Source organism: Artemia sp. Qi Xiang Cuo, chromosome 20 (genome assembly GCF_049724085.1).
Source record: "Artemia sp. Qi Xiang Cuo chromosome 20, ASM4972408v1, whole genome shotgun sequence".
Lineage (NCBI taxonomy): Eukaryota > Metazoa > Arthropoda > Branchiopoda > Anostraca > Artemiidae > Artemia > Artemia sp. Qi Xiang Cuo.
In genome coordinates this window covers 44,662,809-44,684,613 of record NC_142813.1, presented here as the reverse complement: position 1 = coordinate 44,684,613, position 21,805 = coordinate 44,662,809, and the positions used below count along the sequence as shown (strand labels likewise).

The window sequence follows — 21,805 nt, the reverse complement described above, 5'->3', positions numbered from 1 at the left end:
TAGCATACTACCAATGATCATATTTAAAGCATGTCTGCCATACACAAAAAAATACAGAAAAGAATATACTGCTCATAGAACAACAAGGAATTTTTTCTTCCCCTATGATGCGGTTGTAAGAAGCGCAGTTGTGACTACGGAAGTGACCACGCTCTTCTCATTTAGACTACATAAAATTCCAACACTGTCAGTTGCAAAATCAAATAGATCGTACTTTGATTCAAAATCTACATAATCAGACCCCTAAATGTATTATTGAAACCGAAAATATCAAAATATCTATTTTTTGTAAAAAATAAAAATCATTTACTAGAAAAATCGTTCGAGAAAAAGACAGCGTTTTTCACATTGCCAGACCTTTTCTCTAACTCAAATAAATTTGCTAAACAGAAACAATAAAATCAAACAGTTCGTGGTAACGAACTGTAAGTAAGGAGCGACTCGGCTCAATAGTAACCAAAACTCTAAAAAACAGAATTTTAATATGAATAGATACATAAAAAGAATCAGCTTATTACGCTAATTCCAAATACATAAGATTCAACAAGTTAGTGTTACTCATCATAAGTTAAGAACCTGAGAAAATTTGCCTGATTTTTGAAATAGGGGGGGGGGAATACTACCTAAAATTAAAGGAATCTTCATGAAAATATCACCATCAAATTCAGTGTACCAGCAAACCCTACTATAGAAGTTTCAAGCTCCTATCTGCAAAAATGCGGAATTTTGCTATTTTGGCCAGAAAATAGAAGTCATCGGGAGAGGGTGCATTCAAACGGAAAATAAAAGTTCTAGTGCCCTCTTTAAGTAACCGAAAATATTGGTGGGCAACTGGGCCCCCTCCCACGTCCACTTTTCCCCCAAATTATCAGATCAAAATTCTGAGATAGCCATTTTGTTCAATATAGTTGAAAGATCAAATAATTATGTCTTTTGGTGTAAAATAACCCCCCCCCCTCCCACAGTCCGTGGGGCGAGGCCAGTAATTTATTAAATTCTCCCATCGTGTACGTATAGAATTTGTTATTGGGAAGTATTCAGAGATTTTTTTTTTGGGGGGGGGGAGGGTGTGCTTGGGGTGGATTTGTATAGGGAGAATCTACCTTAGGAAGGGTAATTTCGGGGGGGGGGTGAATATTCCTAGGGAAATGTTATACTGGGTGGATTTGACAGAATTACTATACGAAATTCTTTTTTATTGCCTTATATTCTCTTTGCCATATTTTGCATGTGGAGATGTTCTGGGGGAAATATTCGGAGACTTTTTTCCGCGTGATTTGATTTCTGAGTAGTAATTACCATGGGTGCTGACATGTTTGACTTGATCGAAAACTCGAATAGAGATTAAAATCTTATTCAAAAGAAAGAATGCTGAGGAGAATTTTTCGGGCTGAATCGTACGCAAGCAATTTTACAGGGAGGGGGATTTTCAGTGAGGATGGAACTGTTTGGAGGGAATTTGACGGGGGGGGGGGTGCACTTTACATTGGATGAAATTTCCACGGAAAAGTTCTCCGTGAGGGGAAAGGGTATATTTCATAGAGTGAGCCAGATTTACCTGCATTATTTGAAAAACGAACAGAAATTGTTCCATATATGAAGGGTTGCCCCCTCCTCAATACCTTGCACTTTACGCTAAAGTTTGACTGATAGTCCATTTTTTTAAAAGCCTCTACTGAAACACAGGGGCCGTTTAATTAGAGTATGAAGCTTTTTTAAAAGTGCTAACAGCTTTAGCGTAAATAGAAAGGTATTGAGGAGGGGGGCAACCGCTCATATACAGAATAAATCTGCCAAAATTTTTATGCAAATTTTGTTTTAATTTTTCATATACGGTGAGCCAAATTCGGACCTCCATTAGCTTAAAAACGTTCAGAAATCTGAATAAAATGATAGTGTCTTTTGATTTAGTTTAACATGCCCTTAAACATTCCCTGAAGTTTCACCTTGGTACTTTAGCCTTTTTCGTATAAAACCAGAATCAAACATTACCCCTTTTCCTAGTTATAAATCCTACAGGTAAACGATGGCTAATTTGTATAATTTACAGTCCTTGCACCGGGGCTGTGGCGGTGCATGGATGTCCGGGGACATAGTAATTAGACCTTTTGACTATTTTGAAGAAATGGCTTTTTTGAATTTTTGATCAGTGTTGAGGGAAAGGGGCATTCGAAACGGCAAGAGGGGCTGATTGCCCACAAATCAATCTTCACCTAAACATACCTTGAAAGTTTCAACTTAATACCCTCAGCCGTTCCATAGATATTACTGACACGCCCTTTTGACAACCAGCATGCACATAGTGTGTTTTGGTTGAGGTCGACATCCCTCTAAACATGTCCTTATAGTTTGTCCTTAATACCTCAACCCTTTTTGGAGACCCAGAATCAAGCATGACCCTTTTCCCAAAAAAAACCTTATATGTCAACAATGGGCAACTTGCATTACTTACAGCCTTTGCCCCAGGGGATGTGGGGGTTACATTAACTCCGAAGACATTGAATTTTAAACTTTTTTGAAAAAAAGGGTTATCTCAAAATTTGATCAGATGTCTTTGGGTAAAAACGACCGTGGGAGGGGAAAGGCATTAGAACTTTCAATACAATTTGTCTATGGTTCTTTCTGTAGCCTCTGTGTTTCCTGTCATATTTACATATCTAAAACTGTTAAAACTCTTTAATCCTTTATTTTTCTCTATCAATTTCTGCTTCTTGATAGCCCTTGTTAGTTGAATATTTTAGTTTTTTCTGTCATTTGTTGCTCGATAATTCATTGTCTTAAAATCTAATTTACAAAACAACTTAGTATACAGCCTTATATGTGCTCAAATACTGTTCGTTTGGGTGGCCTTTTTATCTCTTTTCAATCTATTTTTCACAACAGTTTCTAGGATCTCTATTTTTGCTGTAGCGATGTTTCCTTGCAATAGATTCTTCGGATACTCGGTTATGATAGCTTTTTCGTTTTCTCCCGTTTAGATTGCTCTCTCTACACCATTTTATTTACGAGAGCTTTACTAATAAGGCGACTTGACTTTATGCATCCTTTTATGTTAATGCATGGCAACTTTGCGAATGGCATCAAATTGTTTTTATATATCCCGATTTAAGTTTCAATTTGAAGCTATTTGCCCAGGGTTTGATCCCCGCTGCAGCAAGGTTGGGTGACGTGCTTGCTACTTGTTCCTGTAAAAAAGACCCAGCAAGTGAAACGTCGATTCGACGCCCTGTGTGCCAGCAATGGCTCTGTAGGTTCTTTATTTTTTATGACACTATTTATGTATGGCGTCATTCGCCATCTTGTGTATTAAGATGCCGTTTTTTTGTCAAAAATTGCATTTTATTACCGCGTTATCTTTTGTTAAATAAAAATGAGCACTAAATTGCAACTTCCTTTCAAATGAGCCCTTAAACAGCTCATTCGTTGCCCTTAGAGACAACCATAATCATGATTGCAGTGGCAGCTGCAACCTAGTAAAGGATGAACAATGGCTCACAGTAACCAAAAATTAAAACACGTGTTTTGAAAAAAAAAAAAAAGAAAATGGGATTTTCTATCTATTTCTATCTGTTTTCCGAATCGCCATGGCTGAAAACCCTGCACAGGAAACTTACAGCATGACGTTATGTCCTTTCTTTTCCTCTGAATATATAAAGCTGGAAAGAAAAACATCACATTGAAAGTTTCCAGTAGCAATACGCTATTAATATTTAAATTTTTGGAATTCAGAAATCCAAAAAATATTTATGTATAAAATATTGTTGAGCATCATCTTCCTCAGAGGAAACCTTCTAAGTTGAAAAATTCTATATAAATTGAAGATAGATAAACGTACATTACGTAGGCAAATTACTATTACATTCATTTCTTGAAAAAGACATGTCAAATAAAATGACAATTTCTAAAATTCATCATTATATGATTTATGACTCTAGAGGGAATCCTACTTTTGAAGTTAGTCTAGAAACAGCCTTGGGCACTTTCAGAGCTTCATTACCATCTGAGGCTTCTACTGTTATATATGGAGCATTAGAATTATGTCAAGGTTGTAAAACTGAATGTTTCAGTAAAGGAGTATGCCCTAATTAAAAATGTTTTTTCAGTAACAGAACAGGAAAAAATTGACGAGTTCTTGTGCTACTTAGATGGTACTCAGAGGAAAGAAAAACTCGGTATGAATGCAATTTTAGGGGTTTCTTTGGCGGTTTGTAAAGCTGGTGCGAGACATCTAGGACTACCACTGTACAAGTATATAGCCACTTTAGCCGGCACGACAGATATTATTTTACCTGTGCCAGTATTTAGTGTCATTAATGGCGCATCTCATGCCAGTAATCCGCTTACAGAGTTCATGATTCTTCCCACAGATGCTAGCTCTTTTTCCGAGGCTATGCAAATGGGTAGTGATATATATCACGTTCTGAAATATTTGATCAAAACTCCCTATGATCTTGATGACATTACCGTTGGACATGAGGGAGGATTTGTACCTAATATACAAAATATTAAAGAGGTATTTCTAATACTATTTGCTATCCGTGAGGCCAAATATAGAGGAAAAGTTCAAATTGGGATAGATGTAAACGCCTCTGAATTATATCAAGATGGAAAATTCAATTTAGACATCAACAATCCCAACTCTGATAACGCCACTTCTGTTTATGCAGACGCTTTGGTGTATTTAATGTTTGACACAGATATTCAAATAGTAGGCAACAATTTGATTGTAAGCAATCGAGAACGAATTCAGACCTCACTTGAAAAGAATGCCTTCTATTGCTTACTCCTCAAAGTCAATCAAATTAGTACTATTACGGAGTTAGTTCATGCGCACAAGGTTGCCGAGGCAAACGGCTGGAGTACTATGGTTTCTCACATGCCAGGCGAAACAGAAGATAGTTTTATTGTAGATTTAGCTGTTGGGCTAGGAGCTGAATGGGTTAAGTTGGGCGCTTTTTGTCAAACTGAGCGTCTTGCTAAATATAATCAAATTCTGCGTATCGAAGAAGAGCTTGGTTCCGCTGCAAAGTTTCGTGGTATGTTTTTTCGTAATAAACTGAAAGTGTTTCTCTGTTAATAGAAATAAGAAAAAAAGGACGACTTTCTTTTGTTTTGGGCATTATTATTACTCTTCACCCTATTCACTTCTTTTCCGAAATAGAGCGGTTTCTATATTAACCAGAAATTCAAGTAAATTCAAGAAAAAAGAAATGGAAGGCAAAATAAAGGAACAATTTAACAACACCCATAACACCCAGAAAATGTTATAGAATGTTTAGAGGAAATTAACTCGCGTTTTTTGTTCTTTGTCGTTTTGAACGGATGGTCATAAAAACCTGGGAGAGGGTTCATTTGATGGCTATATTGTGAGTCTGGTATTACTTTTAAAAACCAATCGATCAACGGCCAACTCACCGTCTGACACCAGTCAGAACACCGAAAACACAAAACACTGCTCATTCGGATAATATTCTCATCAGGCTTAAATTTTGAAAACTTAAAAAAAACTTAACAAACTTAACTAGAACATATTTCATAAAGATCAGACTTGGTGACACTAAGCCATTTTGTCAAGCTAGTTTTATGTGTATACACAACGCTTCCTTTGCAATCGCAAAGGCAAATTCAGTTTTGCCAATTTTCTGGGCAGCCACAAATTTGACAGACCTTGTGTTCTAACGTATCCGTCATTGTTCTTTATTCAAACCTACTTTTTATTTGAGTCTTCTGCTGATAAACGTATGAAATGTTCTTCCAATCTTTCATGTATTCGTTTCATGTACTAGAACAACATTGAATCGAAATAATAACTAAGATTTAAATACAAGAGATTTTCATGCTGCTTTTGGCTATGTTTAAATACTCAAAATAATTGGCAACTTGATTAAAAAGATCTATTTGTTCTTATCATGAAGCTTGAGCATTTTACTTGTTATCTTGGCTGCAGCATCAGCTGCTAGCCAGTATAGAAGAACAAACTCAAGCCCATATTAACTAGAATCAAACAGTTCGTGGTAACGAACTGCAAGTAAGGAGCGACCAGGCTCAATATTATAGTAACCAAAACTCTAAAAAACAGGATTTTCAATAGATTCATCAAAAGAATCGCATTTTTATGCTGATTTCAAATATATAAGTTTTATCAAGTTTAGTTTTACCCATCAAAAGTCACGAGACTGAGAAAATTTGCCTTATTTTCGAAAAAAGGGAAAATCACCCCCTAAAAATCATAGAATTTTAATGAAAATCAAACCATCAGATTCAGCTACTGTAGAAGTTTCAAGCTCCTGTCTGTAAAAATGTGGTTTTTATTTTTTGCCAGAAGAAAGATCACGAATGCGGGTTTTCTTCCAGGGGTGATTGTATCAGCCCAGTGGTCCTAGAATATCGCGATTGGGCTCATTTGAAGGAAAATTAAAAAGTTCTAGTGCACTTTTTAAGTGACCAAAAAATTTGGATGGCAACTAGTCCTCCTCACACGCTCATTTTTTTCCCAAAGTCACCCGATCAAAATTTTGAGATAGCCATTTTGATCAGCATAGTCGAAACATCTAATAACTATGTCGTTGAGGATGACTTAATCCCCCACAGTCCCCGGGGGAAGGGTTGGAAGCTGTGAACTTCGCCCATCGTTTACAGTTCAAGTTCATTTCAACCGGGGTTTATTTTAAAAAGAAAACGAAATAAGACAGCCTAAAAGACACTGCTCTGTGACACATTGGACGTTGAGACCCATAAATATAAATGTCCATCTCTATCATGTAGAACGGCTCTCAATTCACTCCCAAGACAACCACACGTCTCCTCTCCAATTACTTATTATTACCTTAACTATTGGGTCCTTCCTCCCCCCCTCCCCCGAAGCACAGTCACCTCACCAAATTTACTATAAAATAATAAAAATAATCTTAAATACTAAACTTGTTTTAATCCAAATTAACTTCTAATTAATTGACCTTTCACTAAATATTTCGTTAAATTATTTTTGAAGGACCCAAGTGAGCTCTTACATGTCAGCTCTTGCGGGATCATGTTCCACTCTATAGCGCAAGTCACATCTAGGGAAAAATCCTAGCGTGGCGTTGGTGTTCGTCTCACCAAGATGTCGAAAGCAGGTCGGGTGTTTTGATTATTTTGTTCAAATGTCAACCTAAAGGGATGGCGAAAGGAGATAGAAGTGACCCGGAAAAGAACCTAAAAACACTAGTTAAGCATGACTGACGGTAAAATGAACCAAGAAAGAGACAGTCATCTATACTTCCTTTTATTTTCAGTGCTCGCCTATGGATTGAATCAAGTCTCTTCAAGTGTGATTTGAACGTTGACTGCCAAATTGTTGCACAATATCGGAGATGAGGTTTCATAAGTCCGTTGTAAAGTAGACGAAGGTTTTTTGTGGAAATTTATGCCTTAGTTTTCTGATAATGCCAAGATTGCGGGAGAGCATCAGTTCCACAGCCTGGATGTGGTGTAAAAAGGAGAGGACCTATACATATAGTATAGGTTATTGAAAAGTGTACAGACGTTTTTCAGGGGGGGGGGGGGTTCGGGTAGAGGGGATTACGCGGAAGGATCTTTCCATGGAGGAATTTTTCATGAGAAAAGGGAACTTTACATGAAGGGGTGCCGGATTTCCCAGCATTATTTAAAAAACGATCCGAAATTAAATTAAAAAACTAAGTTTTTTCAAATGAAAGTAAGGAGCAACAAAAAAACTTAAAACGAACAGAAATTAAGTATATGATGGGGTTCGCCCCCTCGTCAATACCTCGCTCTTTACACTAAAGTTTTTTAGTACTTTCAAAAGAGCTATTTATTCTAATTAAACGGCCTTTGTGATTCCGGGGTCATTCTAAAAGAATTGGAACAAAATTCGAACTTTAGCGCAAAGAGGGAGGTATTGACGAGGGGGCGAAACCCTCATATACTTAATAATTTCTGTTCGTTTTAAGCTTTAATGTTGCTCCTTACTTTCAGTTTTATAAACGTGTTTTTTATTTAATTCTAACCTGCATTCACCACAACGGAATTATCAGCGTATATGAATTGTATACTTACATTTATCGTTCCTTTTTTTTTTTGCTTAGTAACGGCTCGTTAATTGTTCAAGCTGATCAGAAATCCATGACCAAACATGGCCCTTCGGTAGAGGGGCTAGTCGATCCTATGTTTAAACTGCTTTCACGTGATTGGGAAAAAGTCGCACGTGAATGGTATAAATCAATAAGCCTTAAACAGTTTAAGATGGGTCAGAGAACTAAGTGTGATAAATGGAGAGGCATTGTACTGCAATCCGTCAGTAGCAAAATCTTGTGTCAAATCATTTTTAATACGATTCAATCACGGTGGAGAATATCTTGAGCGATCGGCAACATGGGTTTTGCCAAAATAGGTTGAACTGCGAACTCCATGTTTTCCCTGTGGGTTTCGCTCGAGAGATTGAATGAATGGCAAAGTCAGATACTTAAGGTATTTATTGACTTCCTCAAAGTCCTTGCATTCACCGCGGAACTATGTGGAAGAAACAGGAAAAAGCCTACGGCTTTTTCTTCTTTTAAATAGTAAGAGATGAAACTCAAACAATCAATTAGTAGCTAACAAAGTCCAATGTATGGAATGGTTTGTTATTTCAGTGATCGTCTTTTAATGTAAATTTACTAACCTATACTATAGTTAAGTGGCCTATATAATTTAGTATAGGCAAGAGGTCGTTCTTTATTATAATCTAATGATGTACTTTTGTTTTGATCTGACTCTATTTTTAGGAGTTTTGGGTTTTTATATTTCTTAGCATTGGACTGATCGTCTATTACTAGGTTGCTAGCTACTGCTGCAACCCAAATTCACATATATATTTATTTATGAGAGGCAGCCTGGCCGAGTGGTCCAAGGCACTGGTGTTAGCCACCAGTCTCTTCAGAGGCGTGGGTTCAATTCTTACCGCTGGTATACGATTATGTTTGAAAGACTGCAGTGTGAAAAGACATCAAAATGCAGTTTTTGGTGGAAAAATTTATTCTCTTTTAGAAATAATTTATTTTAGTTACTATAGATTTTTAACCCAATTAATTTCCAGTAAAATGAGCTATTGAACAACCCTCTACGATGTTCCAGTGCCAAGCTATCTCTGGATACAAAAAAAAGAAAAAAAAAAGAAAAAAAGAAAAAAATATCCCGTTTAGGCAGAATGTTGTAGTAGCTGCCACTTTTCTTGATTTTCAAGCCAATGTATTTCCCTTGCTGTTCAAGCCAAGGGACAGAAATTTTACTATGCAGGGGTTTCGGACAAGGCGGTTCTAATGGTGTACTTTTTGTTTTGATCTGACTCTTTTTTTTAAGAACTATGGGTTTTTATATTTCTTAACATTGGACGTGATCGTCTCTTACTAGGTTGCTAGCTACCGCTGCAACCCGGATACTTTATTATGAAATAAATTACAAACAGGAAAAAGCCTACGGCTTTTTCTTCTTTGGAATAGTAAGAGACGATCCTCAAATAATCAGGCAGCTAACTAGGATTATAATTTGTTCTTTAACATAAACTTCATTAATCGGATATTTTAATATATCCTATATGGTCTAGAGGTTGGGATAGCTCTCACTCAGTAGGCTTGAGTTCAATTTCTGTTTGGGAAATTTTCATTTATGATGATTTCTTAAGGAACATAATTAAAATTTCTTAATGTAATAAAAATAATTTGTTTTAATTACAAAAGGTTTTTAACCCCATTAATTTCCTTTAAAATGAGCCATTGAACAACTCTCTACGATGTTCCAGTGCCATGCTATCTGTTGAAGTACTAACCTATACTATAATTAAGTGGCGTATAAAATTTAGTATAGGCAAGAGGTCGTTCTTTATTATAATATCATAAAACAATTAATTAGCTTTTTACACATATCTCATATGGTCTAGTGGTTTAGGATAGTTGGCTTTCAACCAATTGGCTTGGGTTCGAATCCCGGTGTGGGAATTATTTTTAAAACAAAATCAGGTGAAATTAATTAGCTAATTTGACAAGACATAGGTAACTTAGGGCAAGAGTTCGTTCTTTACTATAAAACAGGCTCGGGTTCGATTCCCGGTGTGGGAAAATTTTTAACTCTATAATCTTCGAATATTTGAACCTTTTATAATTTATAATGATGTATAATATAAATACTGTAATCTTAACTATATTAACTATAGTGAAGTTGCGTATGCAAGCTAGTATAGGGAAGAGTTCGATCTTTATTATAATTATGTATTCATGAATGAGACCATTTACAGTTTTGACGTTTCTTATATAGTAATTATGACGTCACTGCATCAAAAATACAGTTTTTATTGGAAAAATTTATTCTCTTTTAGAAATAATTTATTTTAGTTACTATAGATTTTTAACCCAATTAATTTCCTTTAAAATGAGCTATTGAACAACCCTCTACGATGTTCCAGTGCCAAGCTATCTCTGGATACAAAAGAAAAAAAAAGAAAAAAAAAGAAAAAAATATCCCGTTTGGGGAGAATAACGTGGTTAAAGTCAATTTTCTTGATTTTCAAGCCAATATATTTCCCTTGCTGTTCAAGCCAAGGGACAGAAAGTTTCCTATACAGGGGTTTCGGAAAAGGCGGTTCTAATGGTGTACTTTTTGTTTTGATCTGTCTCCTTTGTTAGGAGCTATGGGTTTTTATATTTCTTAACATTGGACGTGATCGTCTCTTACTAGGTTGCTAGCTACCGCTGCAACCCGGATTAAAATGAGTCATTGAACAACTCTCTATGATGTTCCAGTGTCAAGCTATCTTTTGAATTACTAACCTATACTACAATTAAGTGCCGTATAAAATTTAGTATAGGCAAGAGGTCGTTCTTTATTGTAATAATTTATAATTTATAATGATGTATAATATAAATACTGTAATCTTAAGTATAGTGAAGTTGCGTATGCAAGTTAGTATAGGGAAGAGTTCGTTCTTTATTATAAAAATACTGTAATCTTAACTATAGTGAAGTTGCGTCTGCAAGTTAGTATAGGGAAGAGTTCGATCTTTATTATATTTTTCTATTCATTCTTTACTTTAAACATATCGATCCTTTATGTAAAAAAATAAAATAAAAAAATTCATGTCGAAAGATCAACGTAAATAAATATTGCATTAACTTATTACGTCATAAATGGGTGTATAAGAAAAATCAATCCCTTTTGTATCTTCTCAACATATTGTAAACAGTAAACTTTTCAATGTTATTACAGTAACTTAAAATTCGTTCTTTATTAAATTGAAACCAACCCCGAAAAATCACAAACAGGAAAAAGCCTATGGCTTTTTCTTATTTGGAATAGTAAGAGACAAACTTTGAAGAGTCAGGCATCAAACTAAGTCTAATATGTCCCATAGTTTGTTCTTTATTAGCTTTATGATGCCGATGAAAATTGCATAATCCCCATTTATTTTCCAGTTAACATTGGCTAGATGTCGTTCTTTACTATACTTTTTTTAGGAGTTGGGGGGTTTTATATTTTTTAACATTGGACGTGATCGTCTCTTACTAGGTTGCTAGCTACCGCTGCAACCCGGAAAACATTCAATGTGTACAATGGTTTGTTATTCCAATGATCGTCTTTTAATGTAAAAACCTCAAACGATCAAGCAGCTAACTAAGTCCAATGCATGCAATAACTTTTTATTCCAATGATCGTCTTTTAATGTAACACATCAGTTACTATGGGAGAGAGATCGTTCTTTAGTGTACAACTGTGGAACAGTTTACAGATGTAATGGGAAATTTTATACATCACTGTGAATATATGTAGGCATAATTGTTCTTTACTTAGTTTCAGCTTTAATTCGATGATCCAGACTTTATGTACGAACTACATCCAAAGACTATGACGTCATTGATTAATATTGTATATAAAAAATTAAGTTTTTCGTAAAAAAATTAATTTAAAAAAAAAATTAAGTACAAATAGCGCTAGATCTAGAGATTTCCTTTAAAATGAGCCATTGAACAACTCTCTACGATGTTCCAGTGCCAAGCTATCTGTGGAAAAGAAAGAAAAAAATATCCCGTTTGGGGAGAATAGCGTGGTAAAAGTCTATTTTCTTGATTTTCAAGCCAATATATTTTCTTTGTTATTCAAGCCAAAGGGCGGTAAGTTTCCTTTATGGAGGATTTGGACAAGGCGGTTCTAATGGTGTACTTTTTGTTTTGATCTGACTCTTTTTTTAGGAGCTACGGGTTTTTTATATTTCTTAACATTGGAGGTGATCGTCTCTTACTAGGTTGCTAGCTACCGCTGCAACCCGGATTGACTTTCCTTATATACTAATTATGACGTCACTCTATTCACGTCATAACTCTAATATAAAACTATGATGACGTTCATTATTTATCTAGTAGGGTTTCAGACAAGGTATTTCTAATGATGTACTTTTGTTTTGATCTGACTCTATTTTTAGGAGTTTTGGGTTTTTATATTTCTTAGCATTGGACTGATCGTCTCTTACTAGGTTGCTAGCTACTGCTGCAACCTAAATTCACATATATATTTATTTATGAGAGGCAGCCTGGCCTAGTGGTCCAAGGCACTGGTGTTAGCCACCAGTCTCTTCAGAGGCGTGGGTTAAATTCTTACCGCTGGTATACGATTATGTTTGAAAGAATGCAGTGTGAAAAGACATCAAAATGCAGTTTTTGGTGGAAAAATTTATTATCTTTTAGAAATAATTTATTTTAGTTACTATAGATTTTTAAACCAATTAATTTCCTTTAAAATGAGCTATTGAACAACCCTCTACGATGTTCCAGTGCCAAGCTATCTCTGGATACAAAAGAAAAAAAAAAGAAAAAAAAAGAAAAAAATATCCGGTTTAGGCAGAATGTTGTAGTAGCTGTCACTTTTCTTGATTTTCAAGCCAATATATTTCCCTTGCTGTTCAAGCCAAGGGACAGAAATTTTACTATGCAGGGATTTCAGACAAGGCGGTTCTAATGGTGTACTTTTTGTTTTGATCTGACTCTTTTTTTAAGAACTATGGGTTTTTATATTTCTTAACATTGGACGTGATCGTCTCTTACTAGGTTGCTAGCTACCGCTGCAACCCGGAACATCAAAATACAGCTTTCAGTGGAAAAATTTATCCTGTTTTAGAATAATTTAGTCACAAAATGTTTTTAACCCAATTAATTTTCTTTAAAATGAGCTATTGAACAACTTTCTACGATGTTCCAGTGCAAAGCTATCTCTGGATAACAAGAAAGAAAAAAATATCCTGTTTAGGCAGAATGTTGTAGTAGCTGCCACTTTTCTTGATTTTCAAGCCAATATATTTCCCTTGCTGTTCAAGCCAGATGACAGAAAGTTTGCTATACAGGGGTTTCGGACAAGGCGGTTCTAATGGTGTACTTTTTGTTTTGATCTGACTCCTTTTTTAGGAACTATGGGTTTTTACATTTCTTAACATTGGACGTGATCGTCTCTTATTAGGTTGCATAGCTACCGCTGCAACCCGGATTTAATATGTTGAATTAAAAGCACTATCTTTTCAATTTAAAATTTAAAAAAGAAACTTGTTTATTTACATTCTAGCTAAAATAATGAAGAAAATATAAATGAACCACAGGGTTCAGTTTCTTTGGACTTGAGTACGTTTTTTAACTATAAATACAAACAGGAAAAAGCCTACGGCTTTTTCTTCTTTTAAATAGTAAGAGACGAAACTCAAACAATCAAGTAGCTAACTAAGTCCAATATATGGAATGGTTTGTTATTTCAGTGATTTACTAACCTATACTATAGTTAAGTGGCCTATATAATTTAGTATAGGCAAGAGGTCGTTCTTTATTATAATGGCTTGCACATCAACAGGTAGATATACTATTCTCCCCTTAAGAGCGTCAACAAGTTCTGCTCTAGGTCTCTTCAATGCAGTTACTTGCCCTAATCTGACGATCGTAAGACAAGGCATTACAAATCGAATCATTGCCATTTCAAAATTATTTAAACATTTTATACATTCCGGTGTACAGTCTATATGAAGGTTATTTAATACTGATCGGACATTCTCCTGACTTTTCAACATTTTCGCAGCACAGTAATCACAGACAAAGAATGAATCTATGACATCCTCTTTCCAACCTGTACATTGAATTAGTTGTTCTCTGTCATCTTTGGGTATGTCCTGTTGTAGGTGTTCTAAAATCGTGGCCATCATTACATCAAAACCTTTCTTATTTGAAAGGGATCTTAAGACTCTTCAATTGGTATTTTGTCTTTATCTGCTCACAACTGTCACAATGCATTGTGGGGTATACATCCCTGATGTTAGCTACCTTATCAAGGCTCTCACCAAATAATTGTATTATTGTATTTTCATCCACAGAAACTCTAATATTGCTATCACCGTAAATGAAGTCTTGACTATTATTACGACAGAGTCTACTTGACACTTCTTCTATGTAATGACTTAGTTCCTTGTACGAGCCCTCGACTTTTAGTAGATTAATATGTTGTATAATCTTACATTTTGATACTGCCTTATATACGCTATTCTAACACCCCCTTTATATAACCGTTTATTAAACCATAGGCATCTTATCATTCTTTATTATATGATTACAAACAGGAAAAAGCCTACGGCTTTTTCTTCTTTGGAATAGTAAGAGACAACCTGGCTACAAACTACGATTATGGCATCAATGATCAATCTTTAACATGAAATTTTCTTTATTGTAATGGTTTGTTCTTTACTAGGTTTCAGACACCTCTGCAGCCATGATACTGATGGAAATTACATAATCCCTAGTTATGTTTCTTTTAACATGGGCTAGGTGTCGTTCTTTATTGTAATGAAACTCAAACAATCAATTAGTAGCTAACAAAGTCCAATGTATGGAATGGTTTGTTATTTCAGTGATCGTCTTTTAATGTAAATTTACTAACCTATACTATAGTTAAGTGGCCTATATAATTTAGTATAGGCAAGAGGTCGTTCTTTATTATAATACATATATCACACTTGTAGGGCTTTTCACCGGTGTGGGTTCTCATGTGTACGACAAGATAATCCTTATGACTAAAACTACGCTCACATACATCACAGAAAAATGACTTTTCACCGGTGTGTATCTTCTCATGTCGAATAAGATTACTTTTTAAAGAAAAACTCTTACTACATGTATCACACTTGTAGGGCTTTTCACCGGTGTGGGTTCTTATGTGTATGACAAGATTATCCTTATAACTAAAACTGCGCTCACATACATCACAGAAAAATGGCTTTTCACCGGTGTGTATCCTCTTATGGTAATTGACATGACTTTTTTGAGAAAAACTCTTACTACATGTATCACACTTGTAGGGCTTAGTGTGGGTTCTCATGTGTATGACAAGATTATTCTTCTGACTAAAACTGCGCTCACATACTTCACACATAAATGGCTTTTCTCCGGTGTGTATCTTCTCATGACTTGTTGCGTCCTCTTCATTTTCATCTGGTTGTTTCTCCAGCTGGTTAGTCAGCTTCTTTGTGGCTTGATTATCATCAAAACTGTCTATTGATGAGCTGAGTTTATTCGATAGTTCAGATTCAGTTGAGTCCGTATGAAACTGATTTAACTGATTGGTGTCGTTCTCGAAAATCATATCAGAGGCTTCTTCACTTATTAAATTCATCTTTGAGGATTCAAATTCTAACTGAGTTCAATTTCGTTGAGCTTCAAGTTAAAGTTAAGAAGCCCTGGCAAGGATGAATTGACATTAAAAAAAAGTTCTGCTCAAACCAAGACATTGTATTAAATTATTTTAGATTTCATGAGAAAACGAAATAATTCTTTGCTTTAAAGATTTTGATTATACACATAAGCACACTAAAAAATTTTGACTTCGTTCATTTTAATGAAATTCGTCATTATTTACGAAAGCCAGTCTTAGTTAATTAATAATTAGCACATCTAAAAATGGTAGTTTATTTTCAAATTCAATTTCTAGGGTAAACTGCAAATTTCTATCATAAGTATTAAGATGATCTAGGAAACCCCGAAGTTCAGTTTCCCCATAATTCCAAAGTGAAATTACGTCATCCATGTAACGACCCCAATAGACATGTTTAAAAAAATAAGAATTTAATGCCCAGTTTTCAAGCTTTTCGACATAAATAATAGCCAGTAGGCCGGATAGAGCTGCTCCCATTGGTAACCCATTCATTTGTTGATAAAAGGAATCACGAAATTGAAAATACATTGAAAATTTATTACAGATTTTAACAAGATTAAATAAAACTTCACCATCAATCCCTGTCGCTGAGTCTTTGATTAAGTGATAATTTTCCTCTATTTTGGTTTTTAATAATTTCTCAAAAGTAGCCACATCTCTATATTAGTGTACATGGAAACAATATCAAAACTACTAATTATTGTGTTTTCCGAAATACTTGTGTTATTAAGTTTTTTAACCAAATCTGTCGAATTACTGATGTAGGAATTTTGCGAATACAGTAAAGGTTTGAAAGCTGTGCAAAGTCATTTCCCAATATTGAAAGCGGAGGCATTAGTAAATGCTACGATAGGTCTTAGGGGAACACCTTCTTTATGCAGTTTTGGTAAGCCATAAAATTTTGGACAGAAACTACAACGGGGGTAAAATTTGTTGTATAATTGAGGTGTGATTTTACCATTCTGTTTTAGCTGTTTTAATTCATTTAAGATATTATTAGTAAATTGATCAGTAGGATCATGAGTGATCGGTTTATGTGTACTTGTGTCTTTTAAAAGTGAAAAGATTTTGTTGTCATAGTCTGCCGTATCCATGACAACGAGTGAGTTGCTTTTGTCTGCTTTGGTTTTTATAATAGATGGGTCTTTGCGGAGGTTAAATAACATTTTTATGTCGTGCAAATTTTTTCGTGTGAAAGTGGTAGGAGACTTAGTCTTTTTTTGGCTATTATAAAGGGTATTTATGAGACAAGACCTAACTTCATCAGGGTTTGAAACAGATGGGTAGTATTTATGCAAAGCGGACTCTAAGGAGGAGACTATATCCACCACGGGAACCTGTTTTGGCAGAAAAGAGAATTTTGGACCCTTTTCCAGTATTTCGATTTCCTGGGTTTCAAATGTTCTAGAAGAGAGGTTAACCATAGCGGGTCCAGGAGTGAATCTTGGAGAATAAATACGGTTTCTCATCGAAGATTCCTCTCTCAATTTTTCCAATTTTGTATAAAGTCGTTCCTTTGACAAGCGAAAATCATGGCTAAACAAATTCCTTTCTAATCTAAGAACTTGAGAAAAATCAACAGTGGATAGGTTTTCAAACAAAAAATTTTCGAGAGATTTCCCTATTGTTTTTAAGTTGTATTTGTTTGAAATCCTGTCTGAAAATTTTGGTTACTATGGGCTGTGGTTCGCTCTTTACTAGTCAACCATGACGTAGGCACAGCTAAGTTGACTCGAAATTTTATAGAACTTTACGTTACGTAAATTTAAATTTTCTAAATTTATATTTCGTTATCCGAAAGTCAATATGGCAGCAATAAAGTTGAATTTCAGGATGAGCAACTAATACATTTTTTCGTAGAAAGCCTTTCACGCTTTATCAAAACTTGAATCTCCATTCTACATTTTAATTTTTTGAATAGTTTGCGAATGATGATTGTGATGGTTTTATAGATTTTTTTGTTAGTACAGTGCTAAGAGGCTTGTTTAAATGTGATAGGGTGTGCTTAAAGTACTACAACTTAATCACTTATCATTGATAATTATGTAAGTAGTGTTAATGTCACTTAAAATTGCATAATTTTCACCTCCGAGACTTTTATCAATGTACTTTCATACCAAATTTCACCCCCAGGACTTTGACAAGACTTCTAACCAACTTTATGTTCACCTACATACCACCACAGTTGTATATTCGAACCGGGTAACGTTAGCCTCACAAGAAATTGTCTTGAGGGATAAGGCCAATTGCAACCAGAAGTCTGGTTGCCAGCTATTTTAAATGGTAATTTTTCTCTTTTCTTACCCATATACAATGTTCAATGTATTTAAACATATGTGTTCAATGTACCGTATTTAAAAATGAGAGAACATACAATGTACATGGACAGTTGTATACAATGTACAATATGTATAATGTATATGTAATATGCAATATGTATACAATGTACAGTTCGTGATGGCTTCAGTTGCGTAGAAGATCAAAAATTACGCAGAATTCGAACAGGAATAAAAAATCACGAGTTTTTTATCTGAAAGTAAGAAGCAATGTTAAAACTTAAGACGAACAAAATATATTCCATATTTCTGTATTTATTCCAAGGCCGTTTCCAGGGGGGTTCCCCGGTTTGAACCCCCCCCCCCCCAAATTTTTGACCGAGTCGAAAATTAGTCGAAAATTAGTAAAACCTTAGTAAAAATTAGTAAAATTAGTCGAAAACCGAGTCGAAAATTAGTAACCACCCCCCCCCCAGAACAAAAATCCTGGATCAGCTCTTGATTTTTGCACTATGTTCCCTCCTCAAAATCTCACTTTTCAAGAAGCAACATTAAAACTTAAGCCAAAACAAAATTTATTTCGTATACCCCCTCCTCAACCCATCGCTCTTTGTGCTAAATTTAGACTTTTTGTACAAATTCTTTGAGAACAGCTGCTGAAACACAAGGGCCGTGGAATCGGTACAAGGAGCTTTTTCAAACCACTAAAAAACTTTAGCATAACTAGCAAAGGGTTGAGGGGAGGAGGCAGTCCCTTATGTATGGAATAATTACTGTTCGTTTTAAGTTGAAGAAAACTTGTTTTTCAGAATTTAATCACTTTTGAAGATTTAATATCTTATATCCTCAGAAACAGAAGAAATAATATAAATAGAATTGAAATCCCAGTTTATATAATTATCCAGTAAGCTTATCGCAGATCATTTCTGGTCTTCGTTCTCGGTGCGAACAAAAAGCTCCTCCCACTTCTTCGTGCAGTTATGGATCATTCTGTTTGCGTCTATCAATGAGAAATGGTTACTAAGTGCATTATTCGTAATAGCGGGTTTCCACTTGTTTCCGATTATTTCGCGTCTGACTTGTCTACCCGTGAAAAGATCTGATCCCGCCTATGTTTCTACGTTCTCTGGAGCACTCGCACCCCGGTCAGGGTTTTTATAATGGGTGAGATAGGGAATGATCATACTGGATAATAGTATAAACTGTGATTGAAATTCACAGTTAACGATTAATTAGCTACGATTATTGTAATTAACAGTTTAATTTTGAGTACTCGTCTGAATTGTTTTATATTTTATATCTGAATTCAGATGGCAGGTTATAAGTTATTTGTTATAATGGATCATAATTAATAATAATAAAAATTTTATTTCAACCCTTCATACAAATACATGTAAATGCTCGAAGGAGTTATAAAAACAAAAGAAGAAAAAAAAAATAACGAAAAAATCACACAACGCTTTGTTAGTAGAAAGGGGGGTAAAGGTCGTGACAGGACCACGTGGTCCTGTCAGCATTTTTAATGCTGACGGGGCTCCTAATAAGTGCATAGAGTCATTAGGGCAGTTCATGACATCATCTAGAGGCCACCTTATAGGGCGCCTCCCGACGTCAAATAAGGACATAAGATGTGCCTAGCCCATCTTGGAGCCGTTCTGCGGTTTGGGAGCACACGCCCTGTTCGGCTTTCTTTAATTTAGGCTTTTTTACTTATATTTCGTCTTGGCGTATGTTTTTTTTAAGTCATGGAGATGTTATATATATTTGCCGCACAGTTTCTTGATCTTATGTGATATTTGTAAAAACTTACACGGTACCTAGTATTTTATATAGTTCCACGGTGCCTTGAGGCTAGACAGCTTTCAGTAATAACCTCCCTCGAAAGACTATTCTAAGTGAATGAACAGAATTCCCACAAAATTTTTCTTGACGATATTTCTTGAAATGAGGAAGTAAAATCACTCAAATATGACATCATACCCCGGAGAAGCAACTTTCTGAAAAATGCATCTGTGATATCATCTTGTATATAAAGATAAAGTTTTTGTCAAAAATTGAACTTTATTTTTTCATTATGTTTTGTTATTTGAAAAGAGAACTTGGTTATTTGAAAAGACTTCCTTACAAATGAACCCTATTCCAACCTTCTACGACCACTGGTTTGGTACCCGTCAGCGGTACGATCAACTTTAAAAAAAATACACATCACTATTTTCTCCCATAAAAAAAAGGTTTGCTTGTTTCTCACCAGATAGGGGAGTGTAATTCTTTTAGGTTTGGTCTTCGACCATTATAGGGATTCCAATGGTGATGAATTATTATGGCCTGAAACCCTTTTGAAGGGGGTCTTGGCTGTTTTCAGAACTCCCATAAATTTGTTTTCGCAGCAAAATTTTACTGTTAAGATTAGTAGCTAAAATACTGTTCCTAAATCAGCTGCAAATGGCGAATCTTCCTTGTTTGACAGGCTAAAAAAAAGAAAAAAAAGTTGACATTTTCGGCTTCTATGGGCTAGATTTCGGTCTTTACTAGGTTGCAGCTACTGCTAAAACCCTGAAAATCAAACACAAGCTGTCTTCAAGTAAGACGATGGATCGTGATTGATTAGATCTATAGTAAGCACTTATAAGGTCGAATTTACAATTTCTAGAAAGCTTACATTTTTAAGAGCATGTTCACTTCATTTGCAAACCCTGTGCATGCAGCATATTCGGCGGGAAGAACGTTAGAAAGGGAAGCATTCAGAAAGGGAAAGCATTTCTGGATCCATTAAACCTCAGGAGCCATTAAACTGCTGAGTCATTTATTACATCTGAAAATGAGTCATCGGGCACTTGTTGATTATTTGGTGTTCTTTCGGTTGGTTCAAATTCATCCACTTCGTCCACTGCGTCCACTGTATAAAGGTACCAAAAGAATAATACTATGAAAGCAATTATACTGAAGCGATAATTGACCATTAAAGTTACTGTAAGGGCAAAATAAGTCAAGTATAAAATTCCTAAGTATTTCGCGTCTTCAGCGGTCTGTTTGCTTCTTTTCCATTGTCTAAAACCCATTTAACCATAGCAAATAAGCAAAATAGGTAAAGCAAATTCCCGCAAAAGCCAAAAATTACCCCGCAAAATCCAAAAATGGTCATAGCTGCTACCAGAAGCATAGTCAACAATCTTTCACTGATTTGCATTGTTATGTTTTAGTTAACAATCAAATCCACATATGATCATCGAGTGATTGTGCAATACCTGCTTGTGTTGAATTATTTTTTTTATCGAAACTTTTTTTGACGAAATTTTCCCCGGTGGCCTCTGAGATTCTTTTGATATTTTATTAGAATTTTTTTTGCTATTTTTGATTTTTTAAAGTGATCGCCATATATATGAATTAATTTCTCGTTCGTTTGGACGAGTGTTGCGTTTGTTGTTTGGGGTTTGACACGTTCGACCAATAAGTCATATGCGTGTGTATAATTCTGTGCCTTATGTAAGAAAAGAGAAAAAAATATCCCGTTTGGGGAGAATAACGTGGTTAAAGTCAATTTTCTTGATTTTCAAGCCATTATATTTCCCTTGCTGTTCAAGCCAAGGCACAGAAAGTTTCCTATAAAGGGGTTTCGGACAAGGCGGTTCTAATGGTGTACTTTTTTTTTTGATCTGACTCCTTTTTTAGGAGCTATGGGTTTTTATATTTCTTAACATTGGACGTGATCGTCTCTTACTAGGTTGCTAGCTACCGCTGCAACCTGGATTCTTCGGTACAACCTCGCAGAGAATTTAATTTTTTAGCTTTTGTCACCCAAGTATCGGATTATGATGAGCTATATCGGT

At 35.2% G+C, this 21,805-nt stretch overlaps 2 protein-coding genes and 1 pseudogene across 2 annotated transcripts in view; 2 read left to right on the top strand and 1 right to left on the bottom strand.

The window, feature by feature from the left end:
• The window catches only part of LOC148940258 (NFX1-type zinc finger-containing protein 1-like), a 156,246-nt gene that overhangs the window by 94,382 nt on the left and 40,059 nt on the right, over nt 1-21,805 (top strand). The window lies entirely within an intron of this gene.
• On the top strand, nt 3,880-5,077 carry LOC148940260 (enolase pseudogene; annotated as a pseudogene).
• Nucleotides 14,932-15,663, bottom strand: LOC148940259 (uncharacterized). The gene has a single exon (XM_089106413.1). It carries the CDS (start codon nt 15,661-15,663, stop codon nt 14,932-14,934), a length of 732 nt encoding a protein of 243 aa, XP_088962539.1.

Coding starts and splice junctions, on each gene's coding strand:
- LOC148940259 (XM_089106413.1), bottom strand. CDS start 15,663: ATGAATTTAATAAGTGAAGAAGCCTCTGATATGATTTTCGAGAACGAC.